This window comes from Uranotaenia lowii, chromosome 2 (genome assembly GCF_029784155.1).
Source record: "Uranotaenia lowii strain MFRU-FL chromosome 2, ASM2978415v1, whole genome shotgun sequence".
Taxonomy (NCBI): Eukaryota; Metazoa; Arthropoda; class Insecta; order Diptera; family Culicidae; genus Uranotaenia; species Uranotaenia lowii.
In genome coordinates, this window is record NC_073692.1 from 352,051,764 (window position 1) to 352,075,827 (window position 24,064).

At 35.2% G+C, this 24,064-nt stretch overlaps 1 protein-coding gene and 1 long non-coding RNA gene across 3 annotated transcripts in view; one reads left to right on the forward strand and one right to left on the reverse strand.

Annotated features, from left to right (window-relative positions):
• Positions 1–129: 129 nt before the first annotated feature.
• Positions 130–24,064, forward strand: part of LOC129748862 (uncharacterized) — a 69,847-nt gene continuing 45,912 nt past the window's right edge. Inside the window, exons 1-2 of the long non-coding RNA XR_008737852.1 lie at positions 130–271; positions 341–529. This is a non-coding gene — a long non-coding RNA (uncharacterized LOC129748862). The remainder of the gene's footprint in view (positions 272–340; positions 530–24,064) is intronic.
• Positions 13,001–24,064, reverse strand: part of LOC129748858 (insulin-like growth factor 2 mRNA-binding protein 1) — a 50,969-nt gene continuing 39,905 nt past the window's right edge. For both annotated transcript variants that reach the window (XM_055743625.1, XM_055743626.1), the window contains exon 6: positions 13,001–23,939. In XM_055743625.1, the coding sequence (XP_055599600.1) occupies positions 23,784–23,939 (156 nt within the window). In that variant the 3' untranslated portion in view covers positions 13,001–23,783. The remainder of the gene's footprint in view (positions 23,940–24,064) is intronic.

The following is a 24,064-nucleotide window of genomic DNA, read 5'->3' on the forward strand; positions in this document are numbered from 1 at the left end:
CCGGTTGTTCGTTGGACGTCATTGGTGTCATCGTCATTTCCGATTCAAATGAACCTCATTCCCTGAGGTTGCCTAGCGACAATAAAACTAACAGTGCCCTGACGACGACTGTTTGGGATTCGAGAAAAAAATGCAGTAGGCCCCGGAAAAGCAGGATAATTTTGCTGCCAAAGTTGCGATGCCATGCGGTTGTTCGAGACAAATTTCAAACGTGAGCACCAATTTAAAGAAAATTCCAGACAATCAACACCCCGAAGGCAAAAAAAGAAAGGTAAGGGTTACGATGATAATTGATAACCATAAATGGTAACGTTGATAATTATACATATTTTTTATACAGAATGTCCTTTTTACAAATTGTCACACCGGAACTTGGCCCAGATTGGTAGTCTGTGGCTAGCTGCAGCTAGCATGTGGAATCGATTCCTGCAAGGCTGGCAGCAATAATGCAATGGTAAAATTGTGAACAACATCTTGGCTGTACCAACCCTACCCTTAATTGACATCAGAGCATGGAAGCAGAAAAACGGTGAGTCCATAAATTGCTCTACTTTTGATTCGGGACATTGAAGGGTTTAGTAATCATATATTTCACAAGTAACCACTCTTTTAAAATTACTGTTGGTAATCTTTTCGATCCATGTTTTTCAAGCTCATCAGTAAATTGCCAGCAAAGTGCAAATTAATCAAACGATCGGTTACGATTTTCAAAACCAATGCTTGCCTTGATTTAAAACTGATGTAGAATTTTTCTTGGTTTTTTTTATCTACCATATCACATGGTAAAACTGCGAAAGTATAACTTTTCTCCTTCTAAATTTTTTTTTGCTTTAGGAAAGTTTTAGACATTGCTACTCAAATATAAGATATCTTGTTTTTCGTATTTCGCCTGATTGTTGAATTTTGAATAACAACAAAAAATCAACTCTAAAGACTGAGAAACTAATTAATTTCAAATTTGTAGAATTTCGCAATTGAAATTTTTGCGTGTGCAGCAAATAGTGGGGAATTTCTGATCCGCATTTACTCTCTGGAGCCACCATACCTATAGTCACAAAATTTGTTACTAACCATCGTGGCACAATTACAACGCCGCAGTTTTTGCGACCTATTACCTCATTTTGACATATTTTAAAATAGGAAACTGATCCATCTGACCACCCTTTGTGAGAAGAAAAGTAAGGGTTTTCGACCGATTTTTAGTAAAAAAAAATTAGAACAATTTCTGCTATAAAGGTAGCTTTAGCTTTTTAAATTTAACATTTTATTTTAGATGATAATTTTCTCTCATACACAATTTTAATAACTTTATGTTAATGGGAAATGATCGGAAGACCCTTATCATGCTGTTTTACTCTCTGGAGCCACCATCTGGAGTCAAAATACCACGCATAACGTTTCGGTGACCGAGCGGTTAGCGCGGTAAGACGGCATTCGCTGGTTTACTGGTGGAATGGGTTCGATTCCCATCTCGGTACTGCAAGTTATATGTTAATCCTAAGTTGTCCACGTTTATTCAGTCTGTAAAGCCTCAATCCGGCCAAGATGGTGTACAGAGTGACAACGTGGAAGTGATACTTTGTTTATTGCACAAAACTCAAACCATTTGTTATTTCTCTTCGAAATCGATATAAATATCATCTACAAGTAGGAGAATTACAATTATAATTACAATTTTCACCTTGGTGTTTAATGACGGCTCATAAGTAGATCTCGGTTCCTGCTGAAGACGCACGCAGGTCACAACTTTCTTGTTGAGACGAAAAGTTGCTTACTCTAGAGGCAAAATCGAACAAGTAAAATTACCGTGTTCAGTCATTTGTTCAGCAGTCGCCAGATCAAAATAGGTACTTCATCTGTGATGGTTTGGGGAAGAATATCGACAAAAAATTTGTAGCTATTAATTGATAGTGGCGTGAAAAAAAAAACAAGGATTACTTTCACCACATTTTCAAAGGCCATTTGCATCCTTGCACCATAAAACTTTTTTCAAATTCAGCTTCTGCTTTCAACATAGTTTAGCACGAGCGCATAAAGCATTGATGGTTCAGAAATGGTGAAAACCGATTTTGACTTGTTTCATCACTTCACCTGAATGGACTGTTTCGTCACAGGATTTGAACCTACCAGACTTCAATATCTGGGAATACATGCTAACAAAGTTGGACAACTTTAAACATTCGATGCCATGGACACTTGGACCGTGATTAGTCAAAATGACTGGTCAAATTCACAACCCTGTAACTCAAACAAGATACAATTTTTTCGTTTGCTTTTGGTTTCATTTCCCATATTTGATAAACGGTCTAATATGCCATGAACACCAAAATAAGTGTTTCAACTATTTTATTGCATCCTAATTCTCAAAATAAAGTAGATTAATGTGCATAACAATCATTGTAGATGTAGGACATAGGCGGTTGAATTAAATTGCAAATTTAGATAAAGAATTTATGAAAAAAAAATTCAATCTCAGTAGTCACTTTATCAAATATAACGTGAACAAAAGTTGACATATAGCTATGAATTTGTCTGATGTGCATACGTTTTCAAATATTGCTGCGGTTCTCTTCTACAAAATTGCTTTGAATTATTCTAAAAACTATGGAAGCTCTAGTGAAAGCGAAAACGAGGATGAAGTTAGTAGCAGATGCTTTCCAGGGCATAAGAGGACGAAAAAGGAAGAAGCTGCGTTGGAAATTAAACGAGTGAGACGCTTGAAGCATCTGGTGCTGCCTGGCTGCTCAAGCTGCCCTTTCGACTGCCATTCCAAAATTGATAAGGATTCGCGCTACCGGATCAATGAAGTTTATTGGGAGAAAACGCAGGTAGAACAAAAATAATTTATTAGGGAATGTGTACTCCCTCTCCAAACGGAGACGAAAGACACCGGTTGCTGCGAATTTCAATTCAACACATCATGCACATTAGACAATTTATCAAATATATTGCACATTAGACAAATTTTCTCTAGGGTTGTATGCCTCCACCAATGGATTTTTTGAAAAATGAATGAAGTAAGGATATTATATAGAGTATAAGCTATCAAATGGCACAATTTTCTCCATTTTGAAAAAATGGCATATTAGACCTTATCAAATATGGGCAGATTTGCAATCTGCATGCAAGACAATGAGCCCTAGTTCATTTATGGTGGCCAGAAGTGTTTCATTCGTTATGAAATTATTGATTTTCAATGCGAAGTCATGGAAAATTTGTAGAAATGGTTCTCGGATTGACCGCTGTGTGGCGCTTTAAGCACTTGACTATAATTTAACTTTCTCTCAAAATTTGGCGAGATTTCATCAAGGTTTGTGAAACTTAAACAAAATATTTTTGAGTCAGATGTTGGGAAACGAGAATATTTAAATCAGTTTAAATGTTTTTGATATACATGAAAACTAACAGTACACCCAAAATTCAGCTTCTATGTCAATCATGAGTAATCAATATCATAGCATCGTTGGCATGAGAACAGAACGCGAGCGATAATGATTCGATTTGCGACTGCCGGCATAAACCTCCTAGCGCAATTGCATTGCGTATGACTGAAAGAAACAAAATAAAAACGTTTTCACTTCCCTCCCTATCCCATCACAAGCCGAAGGAGGATAAAAATAAAAAACGGACAACACCAGACAGCCAGGGAACCAAGCATTGTGCCTGTATGTGTAGCAAGCATTTTAGTAAATATAATAATAGTAGGAATATTCCTCACTCCCCAGAAACTTGAAGGACACATGAAACGTGCCTCCATGTGAGGAAAGTTCTTACGAACATGAATAAATGCTATCGAGAAGACCTAAGTTGCCTTAGACTAAATTTCGAAAGCTTCTGGAGAAAACTGTTAAGCTCATTATCACCAAAACTTAATAATAAAAGAAGAAATTTTCAGTAAAAAAAGAATTTTTGGGAAACTTGCCTCTTCTTCAATAGATCCTTCATTAGTAGTTGATGGTAAACCACTAAACGTCACAATAAGGGATGAATTGACGCCCTTATCCATGGAAATTTTAACTGAATTGCGCGAATATCAAGACTTAATTGGAGCCAAATACATTTGGCCCGGAAGAAATGGTGCCTTTTTGGTCAAACAAACAGATAATTCAAAACCTGATATAATCAAAACTAAATTTGAAATGAATCGCTTCATGAGCATGCATGTCACTCAGCAAAGAAATAACACATCCACGATTCCAAATGAAAGTCCTTCACCCAAACGAAAAAGGAACAATGCTGATCCACGATCAAAATAAGATCTTAGATCTACAAATGTTTAAAACTGAAATATATTTTATTCAATGGATAGTTTAATGAATAGATACCATGAAAATGTAGAAGATTTTAATTTAAGTACTTTTAATAATGATTCAAGATCCTTTAGAATTTTGCAATGGAACGTACGTAGTATGAATAATTTAGATAAATTTGATTGCATATTACAGACCATTGATCATTTTAATGTTTGTATCGATGTTATTGTTGTTTGTGAAACCTGGCTTGGTAAAGATAACTGTTGTATTTACAACATTCCGGGATATACATCGATTTTCTCTTGCCGCGACCAACCATATGGAGGCCTAGCTATGTATATAAAGACAAATTTGAAATTTAAAACTACTGAAAATATAACTTTTGATGGCTTTCACCGAATTAGTGTCGAAATTTGTACAAGTGGTCAAGTAATTTGTGTTCATGGCGTATATAGACTAAGCTTGCCAGATTGCCCGGTTTTATCCGGGTTTGCCCGGATATTTGATGCAAAATTTTGAGAAAGTCCGGTCCGGCCCGGTTGCCCGGATATCGTGAAAAAAGTCCGGATATTGCCCGGATTTTTTCACAATTTTCACAAAGAAACCAAAAAAAAAATCAAAGTTTTTGAGTAAGTTTCAGCAAAATCGATTAACGGTATGGAAATTTTCAACGGTTGTTTCAAATTATTTCGCTGATTTACTTTTATAGATCATTAAATATTTAAGTGTTCCAAAAAGTTTTTGGAAGTCTGCAATTACATTAATAAAATATTAATTTCATTTTTTTTTGCATTTTTTCTTTGCTTTTTTATATAATAACACCTAAATTTTGCCCGGTTTTTGCCCGGTTTATGGATTTGAAAAATTGAAATCCATGCCCGGATTTTGCCAGGTTTTTTCGAAAAAATGCCCGGAATTGCTAGGCCCGGATGGGAGTAGAAAAAATTCTGGCAACCTTAATATAGACCCCCTTCATTCCCGTTTAACATGTTTTGTGATCAAATTGAATCTCTTCTAACGTCTGTTGCTGATAATCACTCCTGCTTCATTGTCGGTGACCTAAACGTTCCTGTGAATTTGATTAACCTGAATACCGTAGCAAAATATAGATCTATCTTAGAATCTTTTGGATACGCTTGTACAAACACCTTTCCTACTAGGCCAACAACTCAGAATATTCTAGATCACGTTATATCGAAGCAAATTGACTTAGATCGATTGAAAAATGATACAATCTTTTCTGATGTTAGTGACCATTTACAAATACTCACATCATTCAATTTATTATGTGATAAAAATGTAACAATTCTTAGGAAAGAGATAGTTGATAACGCTAAACTAAACAGCTTATTTGTGAATTATTTAAACAGTATTCAACTACCAGAAAATGTTGATGAAGGCCTACAAGAAATCACATCAACTTACAATCGCTTTGTGAAAATTTCTTCTCGAACACTTAATAAAAGGGTAAAACTTAAAGGAAATTGCTGTCCGTGGATGACATTTGACCTCTGGACACTCATCAAAATAAAAGAGAATTATTTAAAACGATCGAAAAAGCATCCAAATGATATCAATTTAAAAGAGATGCTAATTCACATAAATAAAAAATTGAGTTCAAAAAAACAAGAATGTAAAAGGCTCTATTACGAGCGCTTATTAAATAATTCACCACATTCAAAGCTCTGGAGAAACATTAATACGCTCTTAGGTAAATCTAAAACGACTTCCTCAATTAACCTTTCAGATGAAAGAGGTGTTATAACCAATAGTACACAGATTTGTGAGAAATTTAACAAACACTTTTCCACAATTGGAAAGAACCTGGCTGAAAAGATTCCAGTAAATACTGAAAATGATCATTTGACTCAAATCGAACAGGTAGAAAATACAATATTCTTACGGCCCGCTAGTGTAAACGAGGTTCGACTTGTAATTTTTTCACTTAAAAATAAAAAGGGTCATGGACCAGATGGTTTCCCTGTTAATGTCTTGAAAAATAACCACGAAACATTCTCGCACATACTTACACAATACTTTAATAAAATTTTGGAGTCAGGAGTTTTCCCGAACTGTCTAAAAATTGCGAAAGTCATCCCTGTTTTTAAGGCTGGCGATTTGCTTGACGTCAATAACTATCGCCCTATCTCGACTTTAAGCGTTTTTAGTAAAGTGTTCGAGAAGCTTCTTGTTAATAGAATTGTAGACTTTCTAAATCAGAACAATATACTTTATAAACTGCAATATGGATTTAGATCAGGTTCGAGCACTCAAATTGCCATCTCAGAATTAGTTGACTCCATCATATGTAAAATAGAGTCAAAAAATATTGTTGGGGCACTATTTTTGGATCTCAAAAAAGCCTTCGATACTCTAAATCATGACATATTATTGTCCAAACTGTATAAATACGGGATAAGAGGAACAGCAAATAATATCCTTCGTAGCTACTTAGAAGGTCGCAAGCAGTTTGTGGCTATTGAAAACACAAGAAGCGAATTAAGAAATATTGATATCGGTGTACCACAAGGGAGTAATATCGGGCCATTACTTTTCCTTTTATATGTCAATGATTTATGTAACCTTCAACTTAAAGGCACAGCACGTTTATTTGCCGATGATACAGCAATTTTTTATTCTGAAACTTCACCTGATATTATAATTCAGCACATTGAAGACGACCTAAAACTGCTTTCAAAATATTTCAATTCAAACCTACTTTCACTAAATTATACTAAAACAAAATACATGTTGTTTCGTTCTTCGCATAAAAAGCTACTTCGTACTAATGACCCAGCTATGAATGGAAATACTATTGAGAGAGTTAGTTATTTTAAATACTTGGGAATTTACTTAGATGAAACTCTCTCATGGAATCGTCACATTGAACACTTGGAAAAAAAAATTACTCCTCTTTGCGGTGTTCTTTGGAAACTGAGAAATTTTGTTCCACAACATGTTCTCTTTAAATTTTATTTTGCGTTTATCCACTCTCAATTGAACTACCTTATTATGATATGGGGAAGAGCCTCCTTGTCCCACTTACAGAAACTTCAAACGCTCCAGAATAGATGCTTGAAAAACATCTTAAAGCTCCCTTTGTTATTCCCTACCCTTCAGCTTTACTCTTTAAGAACGCATAACGTTCTTCCAATATCTGAACTCTGTGATTTGCAAACTGTTGTATATGTCTATGATAATCTACACTCAATTGAAAATATTCAAAACCTCCATTTTACTACGGGGTTGCGAACTCATAACACTCGCCAGTCAGATTTCTTGCAACGAAGCCGATCCACAACATCATTAGGGCAAAAAAGAATTTCATTTAATGGACCTACTAAATACAACACCTTACCAACGGATATTAAAAACATAACCAATCGTTCCATGTTCAAAACCAAAGTGATACAGCTTTTGAAAGAAAAATTGAACCATTAAAACAGTCGATCATCAACCAGTCTTTGTTTTGTTTACCTTTTGTACTTTTGTAGCGTTAATATCTAATATTATTTTTCTTAAAAATCTTGTAGTTTGTATTTTATCTTATAAAATTATTGAACATAACATAATAAAATTAGCAATAAATAAATAGTATATTAGTAAATATCGAATAATGAATCTCTTCAAAGGAAATTATTTTCCATTGAGATTTCATATTGTAGTCAATTTAGTTAAATAATACATTTCCTCGCACGACATTATAAATATTTGTGTTCTCAGCATGATTAAAATTTGCTCGCGTTTACTCTTATTATCATTTTGCTGCCAGACATGCTGAGAACAGTAGCGTCCATTACCAGGGGGCTCAATTGAGCCTTTTGGTGTGGGGGAGTGTGGTGGGCCGCTACAAAAAAATAAAAAAAAAAAAAAAAAAACTTTGTGTCCCGATCTGACAATCATACTAAATACAACACAAGTTTATCTACTATTTTTTTTTCATAATATCTTTCATGATAAGTAAGTTGACTTCGTTAATAAATTTTATACTCAAAATATGATTTTGATTTATCGGTTCAACATATTTTGGAGTGTTCAAAAAATCAGATGTGCCTAGATGAAAAGTATTAAAAAGAGCTAATTCTACACGAAGAAATTTTTCCCTTACCAATTCATTCATTTTAGAGAAATGCTGACTTCCATTTACTAAACGTGCTCCAGATAATAATAATAATAATAATAATAATAATAATAATAATAATAATAATGATGATGTGGTCATCAATAAATCTCAAATCATATTGTAGAGTAGATTTTAAGATCAATTTTCTTAGCAAATTCTTGCCTTCTTATGATTTCTTTTATGAAATATTCAGTATTGTATTCAGTATTCAGTAAGTGAAATTTCCATCAATGATTGTTCCAATTCAAATGACATTTAAATCTCAAATTGTAGATTTATTAGCATACTCCGTCAGTCGGGACCTTTTTTCCATTCGGCAGAAAAAAACACAAATTGAGAACCATAGCAACATACTTTGCTACACGAAGAAAAGTTGGAGTAGGCTGAAATTCCTATGTTGAAAATAAAACATAAACAAAATTTTCTGCGTGGTCATAGAAATGCAAGTTCAAACAAGAACTTTTGTAGTTAAGACGTGAACCCACGGTTGATGGAAAGAATGTTCAGAGTTTCCTCAGTACCTCAATGCTTGAAATTTCCTTCTAGCAAGAACTTTATCCAGGAGGTCGTGCTGATATACATGTCCTTGCTGAAGTATATGAAGCCTACTGAGAGTTACCAATGTTGATTATAATATGTTTAATTTTAGGCTTGCCAGATGCTTTCAGTAAATTGCGGGACATTTACGAAAAAAGGCGAGACAAAGCCGAAAAAAGCGCGACATTAAAGAAATTCTTAAAAAGTTTAAATGTATAGCCAAACTTATACGTATACCATCAGCCAAAGTTGTTCATAGAAAGCAGACTTGTAAACCATCGACATTCTCTCTGACCAGCCTGCTTCCATCAATTTCACTGTTCTCGCCATCAAACGAATGCGACCAAATACTATCGCAACAGCCGACTACTATCAGTCGAAATGTCACGCATTCCCCTATGCGTGATTGTCGAATGAAATTTCGTGTCATGGTACACGAGAACGATGATTTGATGGTCAAACGACCAAAATTCCCGACAGTTTATGACGTCGCCTGTCCCTTTCACGCAGCAGAAACTATAGGCTCAAAAAACGAAGATAATCCTTTCTGTTCACTCTCTCCTGCTTCAAAAATATCCGCTGCTGAACAGTGCCGGGCGTGTTTGGATGTGTTGGTCGAACAATGTGGAATGATTGATTTGCAACACATGGAATGATAGTCAAACGACTAACCACTACAAATATCCGAAATATCATTTGACATTTTTTGCTCTCCGATCAAACGATAGCGCATTCCATGATAATCAAGAGAGATGTGTTTGTGACCGTCTCCGAAAAATTTCAAACGATGGTGACCGCTTACAAGACTGATAGAAAGTACACTAAGGTTCTTTTAAACGCGGATTGATTTTGCTTAGTTTTTCTTATATGACTTCTATTTACACCGTTTTTTTGCCATATGCACCGTTTTTGTCCACGATTCTCGCAGATCAACACGTTATTTGAGAGAAAATACTTCAAGTCGTACATGTAAATAGCAAATTTTATACCATGTATAAAACTTTTGTGTAACTTGTATGAAAATTTTTTTGTTTGGTAATTTGTTTAAAAAATTTAAAAATCAAGAAAATTTTCATCTTTTTATACCTTGGACAATTGAGTCAAAAAAGTGGTGTATATATAACATAAGGCAATTTAATTAAGATTCCAGCGAAAAAAATAATCTCTATAATTCTATAATCTACAATTATTTGGAAGCAACTCAAACAATTTTTTTTTCAAACGTTGGGCCCTATTACTCCAGTCACTGTCGAGTCGAGCGAAATGTCGTATTACGGTAGTCGAGTGAAAATGATCGAATTAATTTAAGTTCTCGAATGGCGGCTATCATGTTGAACTACTGACTCGACTACTGTAATAACAAAATGGCTCACTCGAGTAAAATAACTCGTGACTTGTTTTATGTATGAGGGCCCATTAGATGAACGTGCTCAAAGAACGCTTAACTGAGAAAATGACGTATTTGAAAGATTTTCTGTGTTGAACCAATGCAAATTGAGAATAAAATTGACTTTTTTCGTTCTCATTCAACTGTAGTCCATTTCTCTTTCCGTTTCCTTCACAAGACAAAGAACTACCTTGATAGGATGCCAAACGCCAGGAAGCTACCGTTGTGCGTTTTTTAGTGGTTGATCGGTGGCAGAAAGCCTATGACAAATAACCCTAGTCCTGGATCAAGCTGAAGTAGTACATGTGGCCTTCGAGCAACTCGACTCGACTCCAGTCACTGTCGAGTCGAGTGAAATGTCGTATTACGGTAGTTGAGTGAAACAGTTGAGTCACGAACTTTCAAGCAGTAGACTCAGTCGAGCTACTCGACTGAAATTCTACTCAACTTGATTAGTGTAATACCAAAACGGCACACTCGAGTAAAATGACTCGTAACTCGTCTTATGTAATAGGGCCCATATTCTCTGGATTTTCTCCACAACAGTAAGACCAATTCTGGCCTATGGGTGTCTAGTGCGGTGGCAGAAACGAGAAGTTGCAACAGTTCGGACAAAACTAAATCCCCTTTAAAGAATGCGTCTTTTAGGGATGTCCGGATCGTTCACAACAACTCCTACTGCAGCACTAGAAGCTCTGTTTTCTACCAAACACTTGTTCCAAACAGAAAGCCTTCTCATGTGCTTTTTTTAAAATCGAACACATACACACAGGATCGCAATAAAACTTGACATTTCCTCGAAGAGATTCCTTTTAACTTAACACTAAGCGCACATCTTTTGAGGATATGATGGCTAGTATCTTACAAATGCTAAAACCACCAACCCACAAAATGTGTACTAAATGTATACCGTGACCGGGAATTGATCTCATGACCGTTGGCTTAGAAGACTTGAACGATATCCTCTAGGCCATGGGCTGCATCAGTTGGTCTCCGGCTGTCAGGAAATATCAAAAGATCATCGAGTCATACAAATGGGTGACCTGAATTAGTTAGATTAAACAAGTTTAATTTAGCGCCTAACGATTTAACACTCTCGAGTAGTTTTCCCTACAAATTTTCTTCTCCTCAAGAATGGTTATCAGGTTTCGTAGAGGACCTAATGTCCTCTCATATTGTATTCTATTCTGACGGTTCATTATCAAACGGCCGTGCAGGTCCATGAATTTACTGTCACGAGTTGAACATGAAACACGCTCAACGTAGATATTGTACAGGTTTTTAGGCTGAGCTATATGCTATTTATTATGTATGGAGTGAAAATTGCGCTTCAAAAGAAAATTATGATCAGAACAATTTATTTCCGTTCAGATAGCCAAGCAGCTATCAAAGCACTTAGCGCTTCCAGTTTTAGATCAAAACTGGTAATCTCATGCCGGAAAGCAGTCGAAGAACTTGCTGAAGACAACGGATTAAACCTTCTATGGGTACCCGGACTTAAGCAAATTTTTAGAAACGAGTTCGCCGACAAATTCGCCAGAGCTGGATCGGAAAAGGAATTTTGCGGACCAGAGCCGGCTGACCCAATATCGCCATGTTGGTTCAGAAACCAAATTCAAATTGGGTCTTCTAACCAGAATGAACGATACTGGGAAGAGTTGAACACTTGCCGCCAAACTAAATTATATTTAGAAAAACCATCTCCTATCATATCGAGTTACTTGTTAACTTAAAGTAAAGCTCATTGCAGCGTCCTGACCAGAGTACTCTCCGGTCATTGTAAACTCAACTATCACATCACATGCACAACATTCATTAGCATTTCAGTTTACTCCAATGCTTAAAGCTCTTTAAACATCATCCGGAATGAGCAGGGTTGTATCAAAATCGTGCTTAGATATAATGGGACATCCTGTAGTTTGAAAAACATAAAAATTGTTTTCTAACAAAAAGGAATTTGATTTCTAATTTACTATCTTCTGAAATAGACAAAAAAATGGATAGGGGAGAGTGGTGTATCATGGATATAATAACCTAAAGCCCCCTCCCCTCGTTTCTACGACCACGGTGTAATTACATTAGCGCTGCGATACTTTTCGAAAATATATTAAAAAGAAATGTGAAGTATTTTTTGAATCTCGATATTTCGGATGGCCTTTACTCTCTGGAGCCATCTTTTCTTAGAAAATCATTTTCATCCTACTAACTTTATTCCTTCGTAATTTTTTTTGCTTCTACTACCGTTCCTCAACTATCTTAGATTATGAAACGTGATGATTTCATCAATTTTCGAAAATTTCCTTAGGTAGACCGCTGAACTAGAAAGGTCAATAAAAGAACATAGAGACATGGCATGATTTTTATCAAGTATAAATGGTTAAGTCGTTAGTGGGTTGAAAATCAGAAGATACAAATTTCATAAAGGGGTCGCTGTGCGGTCCATCCTAACTTCTACTAGTTGCTAGTAATAAAAACGGTTCGAGAGTTTTGCTTGCGAAAAGTAGTAGAAATGGAAAAGTAATCACTGCTTCTGAAATTCCGAGTACCATGTTTCCTGTCATCATCAAGATGGTCAACCAAATGCTGTCATCGCAATCAAACCCGAGACACCTTGTTTTTTTTTTGAAAAATTAAATTTATTCAGAAAAATTAAAAAAATCAATTTTGGACATTTTGTTTTCATTGTTACATAGAGCTTGAAGGTTTTCCACAATATTTTTTCCATATATTTTTTTTCGATACTGTTTTTTTTTTGTTATTTTGTTTTTTAGCAGCTTTTGTTGGTTTTAGGGGATTTTTCTGGGGATTCAACCTTTCAGCATTTGGTTTGTTTTGTTTGCCTGTTGGAAACTCAAAAAAAAGCATCATGTTTGTTGTCGACTTTTCCAGCAAAACTTTTTTCTTCTCTTCCCTAGAAGGCGGTGGCAGGGCAGCTATTCTCTCGCCTGTCGCTTTCTGCCATCGATTTAACACCAAACTAAAAGGTTGTTTCTTGTTCGATGCCTGGTTGGAGCATATTGGGCGCATAGCATATGCTATGGTTTTGTGATTCCGTTAAACCACATGTTGTTTTTTTTTTCTTTAGTTGTTGTTGTCATACTCTTAAATAAATGTCCCATAATTTACGGTTCTATTTCTGCTGAAGCAATCTTTTGCTCTTCCAATTATATAACGATTAAATTAATATGGTTTTAGTTTTTTTTTTGTGGGTATATTTCTCAGTGATGCGGGCATGCTTTTGCTGGAACGGGCCTGGACTTGTTCGTTCATCATAGATTTTTTAATTTTTCCGTTTTTACTTTTTTTTTGGGTTTTCTTTCAAGATTTTTTTTTTCGTTACTAGTAATCAGATAAATCAGTTGGTTTGCCTTTCCTGTTTTTTTTTCTGTCTATTGAATTCTGTAGCTGGGGCGTTGAATCAATTAGTTTTTAATTATTGGAACTAATAAGTTTCATGTTTTTTTTAGTTTTGTTGTCACAACTGAAATAACCAAAATAAACCGAGCGATTAATTTGGCTGGTTTCATTCAAACGTAACTAAATCTTAGTGTTTGAAAACTTTCAGTTGAGTATCCAAAATCGAAACTCTTGATCGAATTGTTTTTTAGTTCCATTGTTTTCCGTCGAGAAAAATAGATGCTCATTTTACTTGTATGCAAATGATTTGGTAGCGTTTTATTTCTTTATTTACTTATTTCATGGAACATCGAAAAAAAGAAAATGAAAAATAGGCGGATTTGTCCCTTTGGTTTCTTCTACTGGAGTTTCCCCCTTCTTTATTCTCGCTTGTTTTCTCACGCATCTGCGGCTACTGCACTTTAGTGTTTCGGTGTTTTAAACTGCATATGTATGGTTTAGTTTGTACAGGATTTCTTACTTTTCTTCTGGTTGGTTTGCTATTTACTGCCCTTAGGTATAAATACATTCTACAATTATTAGTATATAGGGAAACTTCTCTCCATCTGCCTCTATTTCTTCTTCGAACAAAATTCATCGGTTGATTTTATATTTTTTCCTTGCTCTGTTGTTGTTCTTGTGATTTAATAGATTAAATTAATCGCTCCCTAACATCACGTCCATTAGTTTTATAGAAATATTGAGGTAGTTTTTCTTTCTTGCTGTTCGCTTCTTCGCGCCCCTCTGCCTGTATCTTTTTTTTTTTAATTTTTCATCTGGTTTAGCTACTTCGAGTTGTGTATATTTTATGTTTTTTATTTCATTAATATTTCGACTGATGTTGATCAAGTTCTTCATGTGGTTAACGATAAGTTGGAAAACACGGATAACCAAAAATGTGCATCTTTCTTTGTTTATTACCTTCTTCGGTTCGGTTGATTTTTTTTTTTACTTTTCTTACTTTTCTATGGAAACTCATGACAGGTTCTGAAGGTGTTGCCTGGCCGATTTATTGTTGTAAATGTGTGTCTTTGAATTCTATCGTCTATCTAGATAAATATGTATTAGTGTGTAAAATGAATTCTTGTTTGGCGGATAGCCGTTTTTTCTGTTGAATATTTGTTTGTATTGGTGTGTGGATAAGCTGTGAAGTGTAAATAAAGTTGCTATTGGTTACAGTGGCTGTAAAGTGTATGTGAAGTGTTGCCGGTTCGTTTAGAGAACTACAACAAACGAAGAAAATTCTCCTAATAAATATGCATGCTGGTAGATCGAACGCTTGACTGTTTGCTTAAAGCAACAAAAAGCGTTTGATCGAACAATATAAAAAAATAATAGTTTTATATTATGTAAACGGTGAATTTGGTCTGCGTTAGTATTGGTGTAAATATTACGGCTATTTTGATTAACTTTTTTTTACGGTTGTGTTAAACTTGGACTTTGATCTGCTGGTGGTGTATTTATAGGGTGAATTTAGAGACGACTGTGATTAATCAAAATGAATGATGAGGCTTAACTAAAGCTAGAGTTTGCTTTGACGTTTCTGCACGGATCGAGTAGAAATAAGAATAATCAAAAAGGTTATAAAATATAATCTTTATGCATTAATATTGTTCCGTTTTTCTGCAATTAATTAACGTAATCTTTTTTTACAAATCTACTGTACTGCTTCTTGCTGAGGGAGATATAAATACAGATAATGACAGGAATATAAACTATTATCACACAGGCATGTCAATATTTGCATTATATCCTAACTCATACCTACTAAAAACTATTGTAGTAATCCTCTCTTTAATAATTAAACAATGACAAAATAAAAATATATATTATAATTTACTGAGCCTTAATTACAGGTTTTTATTCTTCGCAATTCTCAGGAGCAGCGTCCTTTTCTCTACTTTCTCCGTAAACTATTTTAATCTTGCTGATTGGCTGGTTTTCCTTTCTTGTTTTTTTTCCTCAAACTGAGTTTACCTGTTCACTCTTCTTCGGTTACAATTTCGCTTCTCGGCTGTTGCTGTTATTATCGATCATTATTCTTTTTCTACTACCAAAACTTTTTCAGTTTTTCTTTTTTTTGATATTTTTACTTTAGATAGAAGTGTTGTTTTAGTTTTCTCAAATAGCCTTCTTCTGTAGTTGTAGGGGTGGGAAAACGAAACATAAATATGACATCAATAATGATTGCGCTGTTGACGTTCAGCTGTCACTGCTACTGTTAGCAGAACTTTGCTGTTTTTACTGTTTGGGTCCAACTGTCGCAAACTGTCAACCGAGATTTGGGAAGGTTTTCCCAGGGGTGGAAAACCACAATGAACGTTCAGTGTTTCAGCAATAGTTCATATTTTTTCAATCTTTCTTAAACAACAAAATAGCTAATTATTCATATACGGGAAAAGCGAATAATGTTAAAGGAGGAAAATATATACGGTTCTGGGTAAGAGCGCGGGGGGACACGGTGAAAAGTGGAACAAAGTTGGGGTAGAAAAAACAAAATGAAATAGTTCGCAACCAACAAAAGTCACTCCGAATTGTTTTTTTTGTAAGTTTGTTAATTATGATGTAGTTCAGTCTCCTTGGTCTCCGGAAGTGACACTTTGTGGTCATAGTTTTGTTTGTTTGAATAGTTTGATCCACTGAGAAAAAAAAACTCTATTCACGTGGGAATTGTAAAAAATAGGAAGTTTGTATTTCTATTTCCGGTTACTTTGACTTTTGACAGCTTCACTCCCGAAGCAGGCTTTGGGATTTTTGTTTATTGGCAAGGTCTTGTCTTGTTTCGTCGATTGTTTTTTTTTAACTCAGTTGCTTGGAGCCATCAAAAGGTCAGGTTTTTGTTCAGTTAGATTGTATCTTGAATCGTATGGATATATTCTTGTAGAAGCGGAATCTAATTAGTTCGTCCATTATTTCGCCGGCGGGCTAAGGTGAAGGGTATCAATTAGCAATAAACTTGTTTTTTTCCTTTTTTTTCGTTTACCTAAACTTAAAATTTACTTTTTTAGCAATAGTAGTAGTAGTAGAATGGTAGTAGTAGTAGAAGAAATTTCGATCATTCGTAGCTTCTTTTCCGTAGTTTAAAATTTAGTGTTATTTCAATTATTTAGCGTCAAAAATTCTTACAGTTCTATTTCAAATTAAACAAAAAAACTATAAAAATGTATATCCCATTTATACGAACGAAAAATAGCTTGTAGCAATCGCGATTTTCATTTTTTTAAGTAGTAGTAGTAGAAGTAGTAGTAGTAAAGGTAGTAGAAGTAGATATTAATTAGTAGTAGTAGAAGTAGTAGTAGTAGTATTAATAATCAAATCTAAAACTTGTTGCTTGTTGATGTTTCGCCGATCTGCATTGTTTATGTTTTTCCTTCCAGAATATGAGCGATAGTTTTTGTTGTTGTCCTACTTCAATGAGTGTATTCTAGGAACGAACTAAAGAATGAACGTTTACATTTTTAGTCAGCGAATGGGGGCGGCGGCTTCTTCGATTTGGTAAATCTTTCATATAGTTTTTGTTTTCTGTTTGTTCACACTTTCTAAATATTACTCTGCTGCTACTCACTGCTTCCCTAGAACTCGAACACAAAACAAAATAGAAAATGGAATCCTGGCTGAGTGTTTGTTTACCTACCACAGTGGTTCTAAAACCTGCCTAAAGCAATCAATTGTTTCGGTTAGTAGTTGATCAAATTTTGTTTTTGTCTTGTGGGTGTGTTGGTGAAGGTGCCATAATTTTTGTGGTGAAGAATACGATTTTTACCAATTTTTATTTCAAATTTAATCTTTTTTTTGTAGTTGCTTATGACAGTGCATCTAGAGACGAATAGTTTTGCTTCCAATCCAAACACGATTTGATGCTATAGTTTTAGTTATTTTATGTTTTTTGTTTTTGTTTTGTGGTATCTAATGCGTTTTTTTTTTGTTTATATTTCAACTGCCATTTTATTACATCCTAATTTATGTGTGTTTGTGTCTATTTTAGTGTTGATTTAACTTCGCCGTTTTCTTCAATCATTGTTAATCAATATTATATATTTGAGGTAAGACTGTTTCATCTATTTCCCGTAGAGTTTTATTTGATCGAACTGATAGTATAGAGTATACTGCTTTTCCGATTGATATATTTTGACCATTTATTTTTTTGTTTGTCAAATAATTTGAATGTAACCGGATGAGTTTTTCCTTCCTCTGATCGTTGGTAAATTCATTTTAAATTTCGAACCGGTTGCAATCGTTCAAAGTTCGACAAGGTGACCGTACAGTTTTTTGTTTTATTCATTTAGAGTTTCAATTTAGAGTGTTTTTGTTTTGCCTCTGTTTTGCTAGTATTTGTTTTCATTTATATATGTTTTGCTCAATATTGGTGATAAATGTACTTATTATGGAGTAACACGCCGAAAATGAAACCTACAGCTACCAATTTTTTTTGTTTGATTTTTTTTTCAATATTTTTTTTTTATTTCATCCCACTTGTATTTTTAATGCATTTTTATGGTATTTGAATTTTGAGAGTAAGCAATCTAGAAATTAATGCTACTGGGTTTTTTGTTTTTCAATGATTTTAGTTCCTATTTTAATAGCCAATTGTTACTAGCACACTTCCTAAATGTGGGGAAAATTTGTTCTGATTCGTGTCCGAATAGAATTTACAGTTATTCTATAGGTTGATTCTGGGGGATCTGTCAAAGTTTATGGATTATACATGTTTTGTTTATCAACAAAAATAGTTAAATTTTCGTTTTCATTTTTGCCATAATATTATCGCTTCGTGATCACCTTGCCTACTTGAGTGAATTTACTGTTTACCCAAATGGCTGAATGTGTATTTTTTATTATTGTTTTTTTAGAGTTGTTGTGTAGTATAAGAGAAGAGGGTAATGCGGGTACTTCCTAAAATTACAGTTTGCCAAAGTATTAAGGTTCAGTTTACGCTGCGTTTGTTTTATTTCTTTAAATCTAATCATGTGCAAAACAAAATTGAAGTTTGTCTACAGTTTTTTTTGTTTTTCGTACGAGTTTGCCGAATATATGTTTGTTTATGTTGTGTTTCGATTTTGACATGCGTTTGTGTCGGTTTTTGTTTTGCAATCGGTCGATCCCAAACGCGATGGTCGGGACCGCCATTTTGTTTTGTGACCAGTGTCAAAATAACGACCGTCAATGGTGCCAGTTGCCAATCGTATGGCTTAGCTATGTGATTACATTGTTCCAAAAAAGTTGTCATTTCTGATAGTTGATGTGAATGTGGTTCTCATCCGTTTTTTTAAAATTTCGTCCGTTTTGTTTACCAATCTGGGATTACTTTTGCTGTTGATGTTGTTAGATCTAGTCTTATTGTGCGGGGAACACTCCTTCGTTTCCGGTTAATCAATGTTAGATTTTTGCTTTCAAAGTGGCTATGATTTGTTGTTTATTTGTGTTCGTTCTTTTGCTTAGCTCTTGTCATTTAGCTGCTTTGCATTCTTGATCTTTTCGGGTTTTTTTTCTGTTTCATTGTTACTGTTGTTGTTGTTTTTGATGTAGTGGTTTAAGCTTCTACGGTTAATGTCGGTAGCCATTATTGATGTTGATGTTGTTGTTGTTGTTGTTTTGAATGGATTTTCAACTACTCAAATGTTGGCAAACGCAAAACGCAGATTGCTGTAAAAATAATGACGCCTTAGATGTCTTTGTACTTTTTTCCATTTTGTACCGCAAATAAGTTCGAGTTTTGGGTAATGATAGTGTATTAAAAGTTTTACCGAATGTCAAATATTAATAATTGGGAGAACAATGGGGGCGTTTCAGCCTTAACTTGGGAAATGCTTCAAGGGAAATCGGAGTTATACCTTTTGATATGGGGTAAAGAAGGCAAGGTTGCCAATTCGCTTCTCTGCACTGGGTTATGTTGTTCGGAAGAAATGTCCAAAAAATCATTAGTACAAACAAAACTAAAGGGATCCAAAGGGATCTTTCCAGATTACTGCTAGCAGATCTGATAGTTCTGGACATCGTCAGTTTGAAAGACCGAATTCGGCAATGTTGTTCTGTTTCAATGCTGTCCTTTGCTTTTCTTTCTTCTCACCTTCATCGTTTGCTTCCATTCTGTCTTAGCCATCATCTCATATATCACAACCCATCGTTTAAAAAATCCATTCTGAATAGAGTACACTTAGCTCTTTTTTGTTTCTGCTTGGCACAACTAAATAACACATTAACCTCGAGGTAGTAGCTTTCTTCGATTCTTTCGCTTTTTTCTTCCTTCTCACTTGTTCGTTCTCATCTTTACACATAAACAAAAGTAAACAACAAAACCTAAACAAAAACGTTACGCAAAAATAAAAATAGGAAAATTATATACTTCTTAAGTTAAATTCAATTTTGACCACTATCTTCCTCACGAAGGGTTTTTCGTCTCTTTATACAAATATTCAACGATATTATAGCCTCTAGTATTTAATAAATATTAAATTTGTTAGCTAAATATCTTTTCCTTCTTTTTTCGTTTTTTTTTCTTTACCATTTTAAATATATATAGTATATTTTCAATATAATATATATAATAAAAAATCTAACAATTGATTTTAGTCACTTTTCTCTTTGTGTTTCGTCTGCCGAATTTCATCCCACTTTCTTTGATTAGCAATCTTTTGTTTACGTTTTTTTTTCTTGTCTTGCCCTCTGTCAGTTTTGTTACTATTTTAAACTTGGTAGTTATCATTTTTCAGCTCTTTAGTTTGCTCTTTAGATTGTGTTGCCTGAAAGCACTTTACCGACAATTTTGTTTCCCCGTTCGGCTTGTTTTTTATTTTCTGGTTCCCTTTCTTTGTTAAATTACAAGCCTTAATAATATTAAATTTCGCGTACTTTTGCTTACACTCATAGCACGGGTTGTTTTGTTTTCAGTTTTTTTGTAATCTGTAATCCGTCTTCAACGTTCAACTATGGGGTTTGATTTCTTCTTTTCCGGTGTGTTTCCGTTTCCTAGTTCTGCAAACACTTTTCTTTAGTATCGTTTCCCTTTCGTTAGTTTAGATTGTGTTTTCCTGTCTTCTACTCTTTTGTCCCCGACAATGAATCATGTATTTGTTGTTGTGTTCTGGATCGAAAGTTATTTTTGTTTTTTCAATTTAAAAGTTGTTTGGTTCGGGTCGTTGATTCGACTGTACTGAAAGCAGTCGCTTCATTAAATTTTGCGGTCAAATATAGATCTTGATGGTTTCAATTTAGTCCTCATGCCTATTGTTTTTGCTTTTCGTTCTGGTACCAAAATTCGTTTTTGAAACCCTCTCTTTAAAGCCTAAAAGTAATTTTCCTCCTGCTTGCCAAAAAAAAGTGTACGAGAGATAGATTGAATGAGAGAGCGTGAAATTTTTTTTTGTGTTGTTTCGAAAATTATGCATGCAACTTTCGATGATGAAAATTGCTTATCTGAAATTTCATCAAGATGCCAACTTCTTTTTTGAATGCCCAAATGTGCTAGATTATTACTACTAAATCTGGTTCTACTGCTACGATTGGATAGAAGTTTGTTTTTTTTAATGGGAAGGTTTTGGGAAGGAGGAAGAGATTTTGGGAAAGGTGTAAATTTCAGCGCAACAAATTAAAGATTATTCCCTGCCTTTTCTCGTGGAGCACAAACAACAAAACAATCCATTCTTGTAAGCTTGTGGATGATGGATTAAATGATTTTTTCCGACAGCTATTTAATGGATTAAAAACTAAGTATAAACGAGTAAACGCATTCGAGTGTGTACTACGTAAAAGAAGAAGATTTTCAATGCTATGCTGTCACAAAATGGTTGCAGCTCCTCTAGAAATTGTTAGGAGTTTATTCTTTGCTGGCGCTGATTTTTCACCCGGATTAACTGTGTGTTAGTGTTGAATCTGTTTTCTGTTTTTCTTCTATTGCTTCTATTGAACGCTAACGGTTTAAAGACGTGTGGTGCTGGTCAAAGGTTCATTAAAAAAGTAGAAAAAAATGCAGTGATTAAACTATTTTGATTTCGGTTGCATTTGCTTGAGGTACACAGGCTAACAATTGTTGGTTTGATTATTTGATATTGGTTTCTTGATTGGTTGATGTGTTTATGTAGATGTGTAATTGATTGAACTATTGATTTGTTAACACTAGAAAAAGATTAAACAAGAACGTTAAACAAAGCTAATAATACAACAGTTTTCTCTGAATTTTCAAGGGATGTGGGGAATTCAGGGGAAGTTGGTTTCTTATTTTTTGGGCGGAGAAAATAGATATCAAGGGGAAAGATAAATGGCTTCAACAAGTAAATGTTTAACAACAGTTAATAAAAAATCGATTAATGCACCATCGTTATAGATAGAAGATAGAAACATGTTTCAAATATGTAAAAAGAGTTGGCAGGACAATGCTAAATATGACGCTGTCCTTTGGCAGAAAGGAAATCAATTCGTTGTATGCTCAACTATTGGCTATATCTTCTACATTTATATGAAATTCATGAGCGATGACTCGTTAATAAAGTGCTGGATAGTAAGTTTGCTTGGCTTCGTTTATGTGAACTTTGAATAATGCACTTTTACTGAGGTATTCGCTGTTGATTGTGATAGATCTTCAGTTCAGTTAATTGTTCCCCGTTCTAGTCCGACTCATTCGCTGGGAAACCTGGTGGAAACCATGACCTTCAATTCTGAGCTCTTCACACATTCGGTTTCCAACCTTTGAAACAGATTCCATGGTTTTTGCACAAAAAATCTGTCAGATTTTGATTTTGAAGGTTAAGATTTTCACTCTGAAAAGCTGTCACTTTGAAAACTGACAGCGTATCACTTCCTTCCCAAACAAAGTCGACAAGAAATTCCGTGGTTCCGATTCCCGTAGTCGGTTGGCACTACCCGGTCCTTAACCTAGCCTTGGTCGAACCAAGACTACTCTACCATCTATAAACACTCACAATAACATTGTCAATCTATGCCAGCCTCGCAACACTTGAATGATTGAACTTCTAAGTATTTCGCTCGATTTCTCTTGGCCCAGGGTGGGTTTCGCTCGCTCTCTCTTCGACGCCTTAAACGCGCCTCTCCTACTCTAACAAATCTTCCATTGCGCTCTCGATAAATGCAATGCTGCTGCTGCACTATTGCTATCGATTTTACATAAAAAATTAAAACATAAAATTCTAGGAATCTTCGTCAACATTGTTCGACTTTCCGCGAGCGCTGCTCGTTTCGGTGCGCTTTTTTCTTCTTCTGCTCCCAGTATCCAAATTGGTTGGATTTTACCGATTTCCTTGGATCAGCCAAAACGAGAGGAACTTTGTGTTTGTTGGTTTTTCTCCTACAACATGCTACATCGCTTGGAGCTGATAATTTTTTTTTCTGTTTTGAAATTACAACCTTAAACGATTAGAATTTACATCATTGCGTTATTAAGGGTTTTTTTTCGAGGGGAAAATTTGTCAAATAACTGGCAACCGCGGCAAGGCAACTGCCAGTCTGCCAATTTTATGTCAAATCATTGAAATTTGGGATCATCAGTGTGGTTTGGGGTTGGAGTTTTATTCACGAATATCGCTTACAATCGTACTCACAATTGAATCAGCGGCGGAATGTGTAAATTTTGAATTTTGAACTTAAGCAATCAATAAACTTTGTGCGGAGAGCACTTTAATGAAGACACAGAGAAAAAAAAACATTGAGCAAAAAAAATAAAGCGGTTCCAAAAAGGGTTTTGTACCAAAACATTTGGGAGGGAGTTGCCTCTGAGCTAGGGGGACAATGGACGCAATGAGGTAAATTATTTGACTCCAAAAGGGCAAATACTGGATTCTTGGATTGGTGGTTGTTGTTCGGTTAAACTGTGTTCCGAATGTTTGGCCTGCATCGGGTGTGTGGTTGATTTTGTTGTTGTGGCTGTAGTTGTTTTTTGCAATTGTTAGATGGCCGCGCTGCAGATTATTCCCGGTCGATGCACTTTCCCATTTGAGTTTTGCTGTTTGTGGTGTAGATTTGAGATTGTTTGTTTCGCAGCAGCCAAACGGCCATATAATCGAAGACCGGGTTATCTGGTTTCTGGTATTTGTTTGTTGCATTAGGGTCACCTGACGCTTACCTGCCCGCGCACGTCTTACGCACTCGTGCTGGAGGACGGTGGCTGGGTTGGAGGAGCTGCAGGTGGGCAGGAGGTTGACGATTGGTCCTTGGTTTTTTGAGCCTTCTGCCGGTTCGTGGCCGGCGGTGGATTCGTGGCCAGGATCATCGTGCGAATACGCCGCTGTGCCGACTGAAACGATAGAGGGGAAAGAGAGTTGTTACCATAACGCTCAATATATGCATCGTTTCTTGTGCAACTGCAAGTAATTTGGATCTGATCCATGTGTTTTTTTCAATGTTATCCTGAATTTCCTG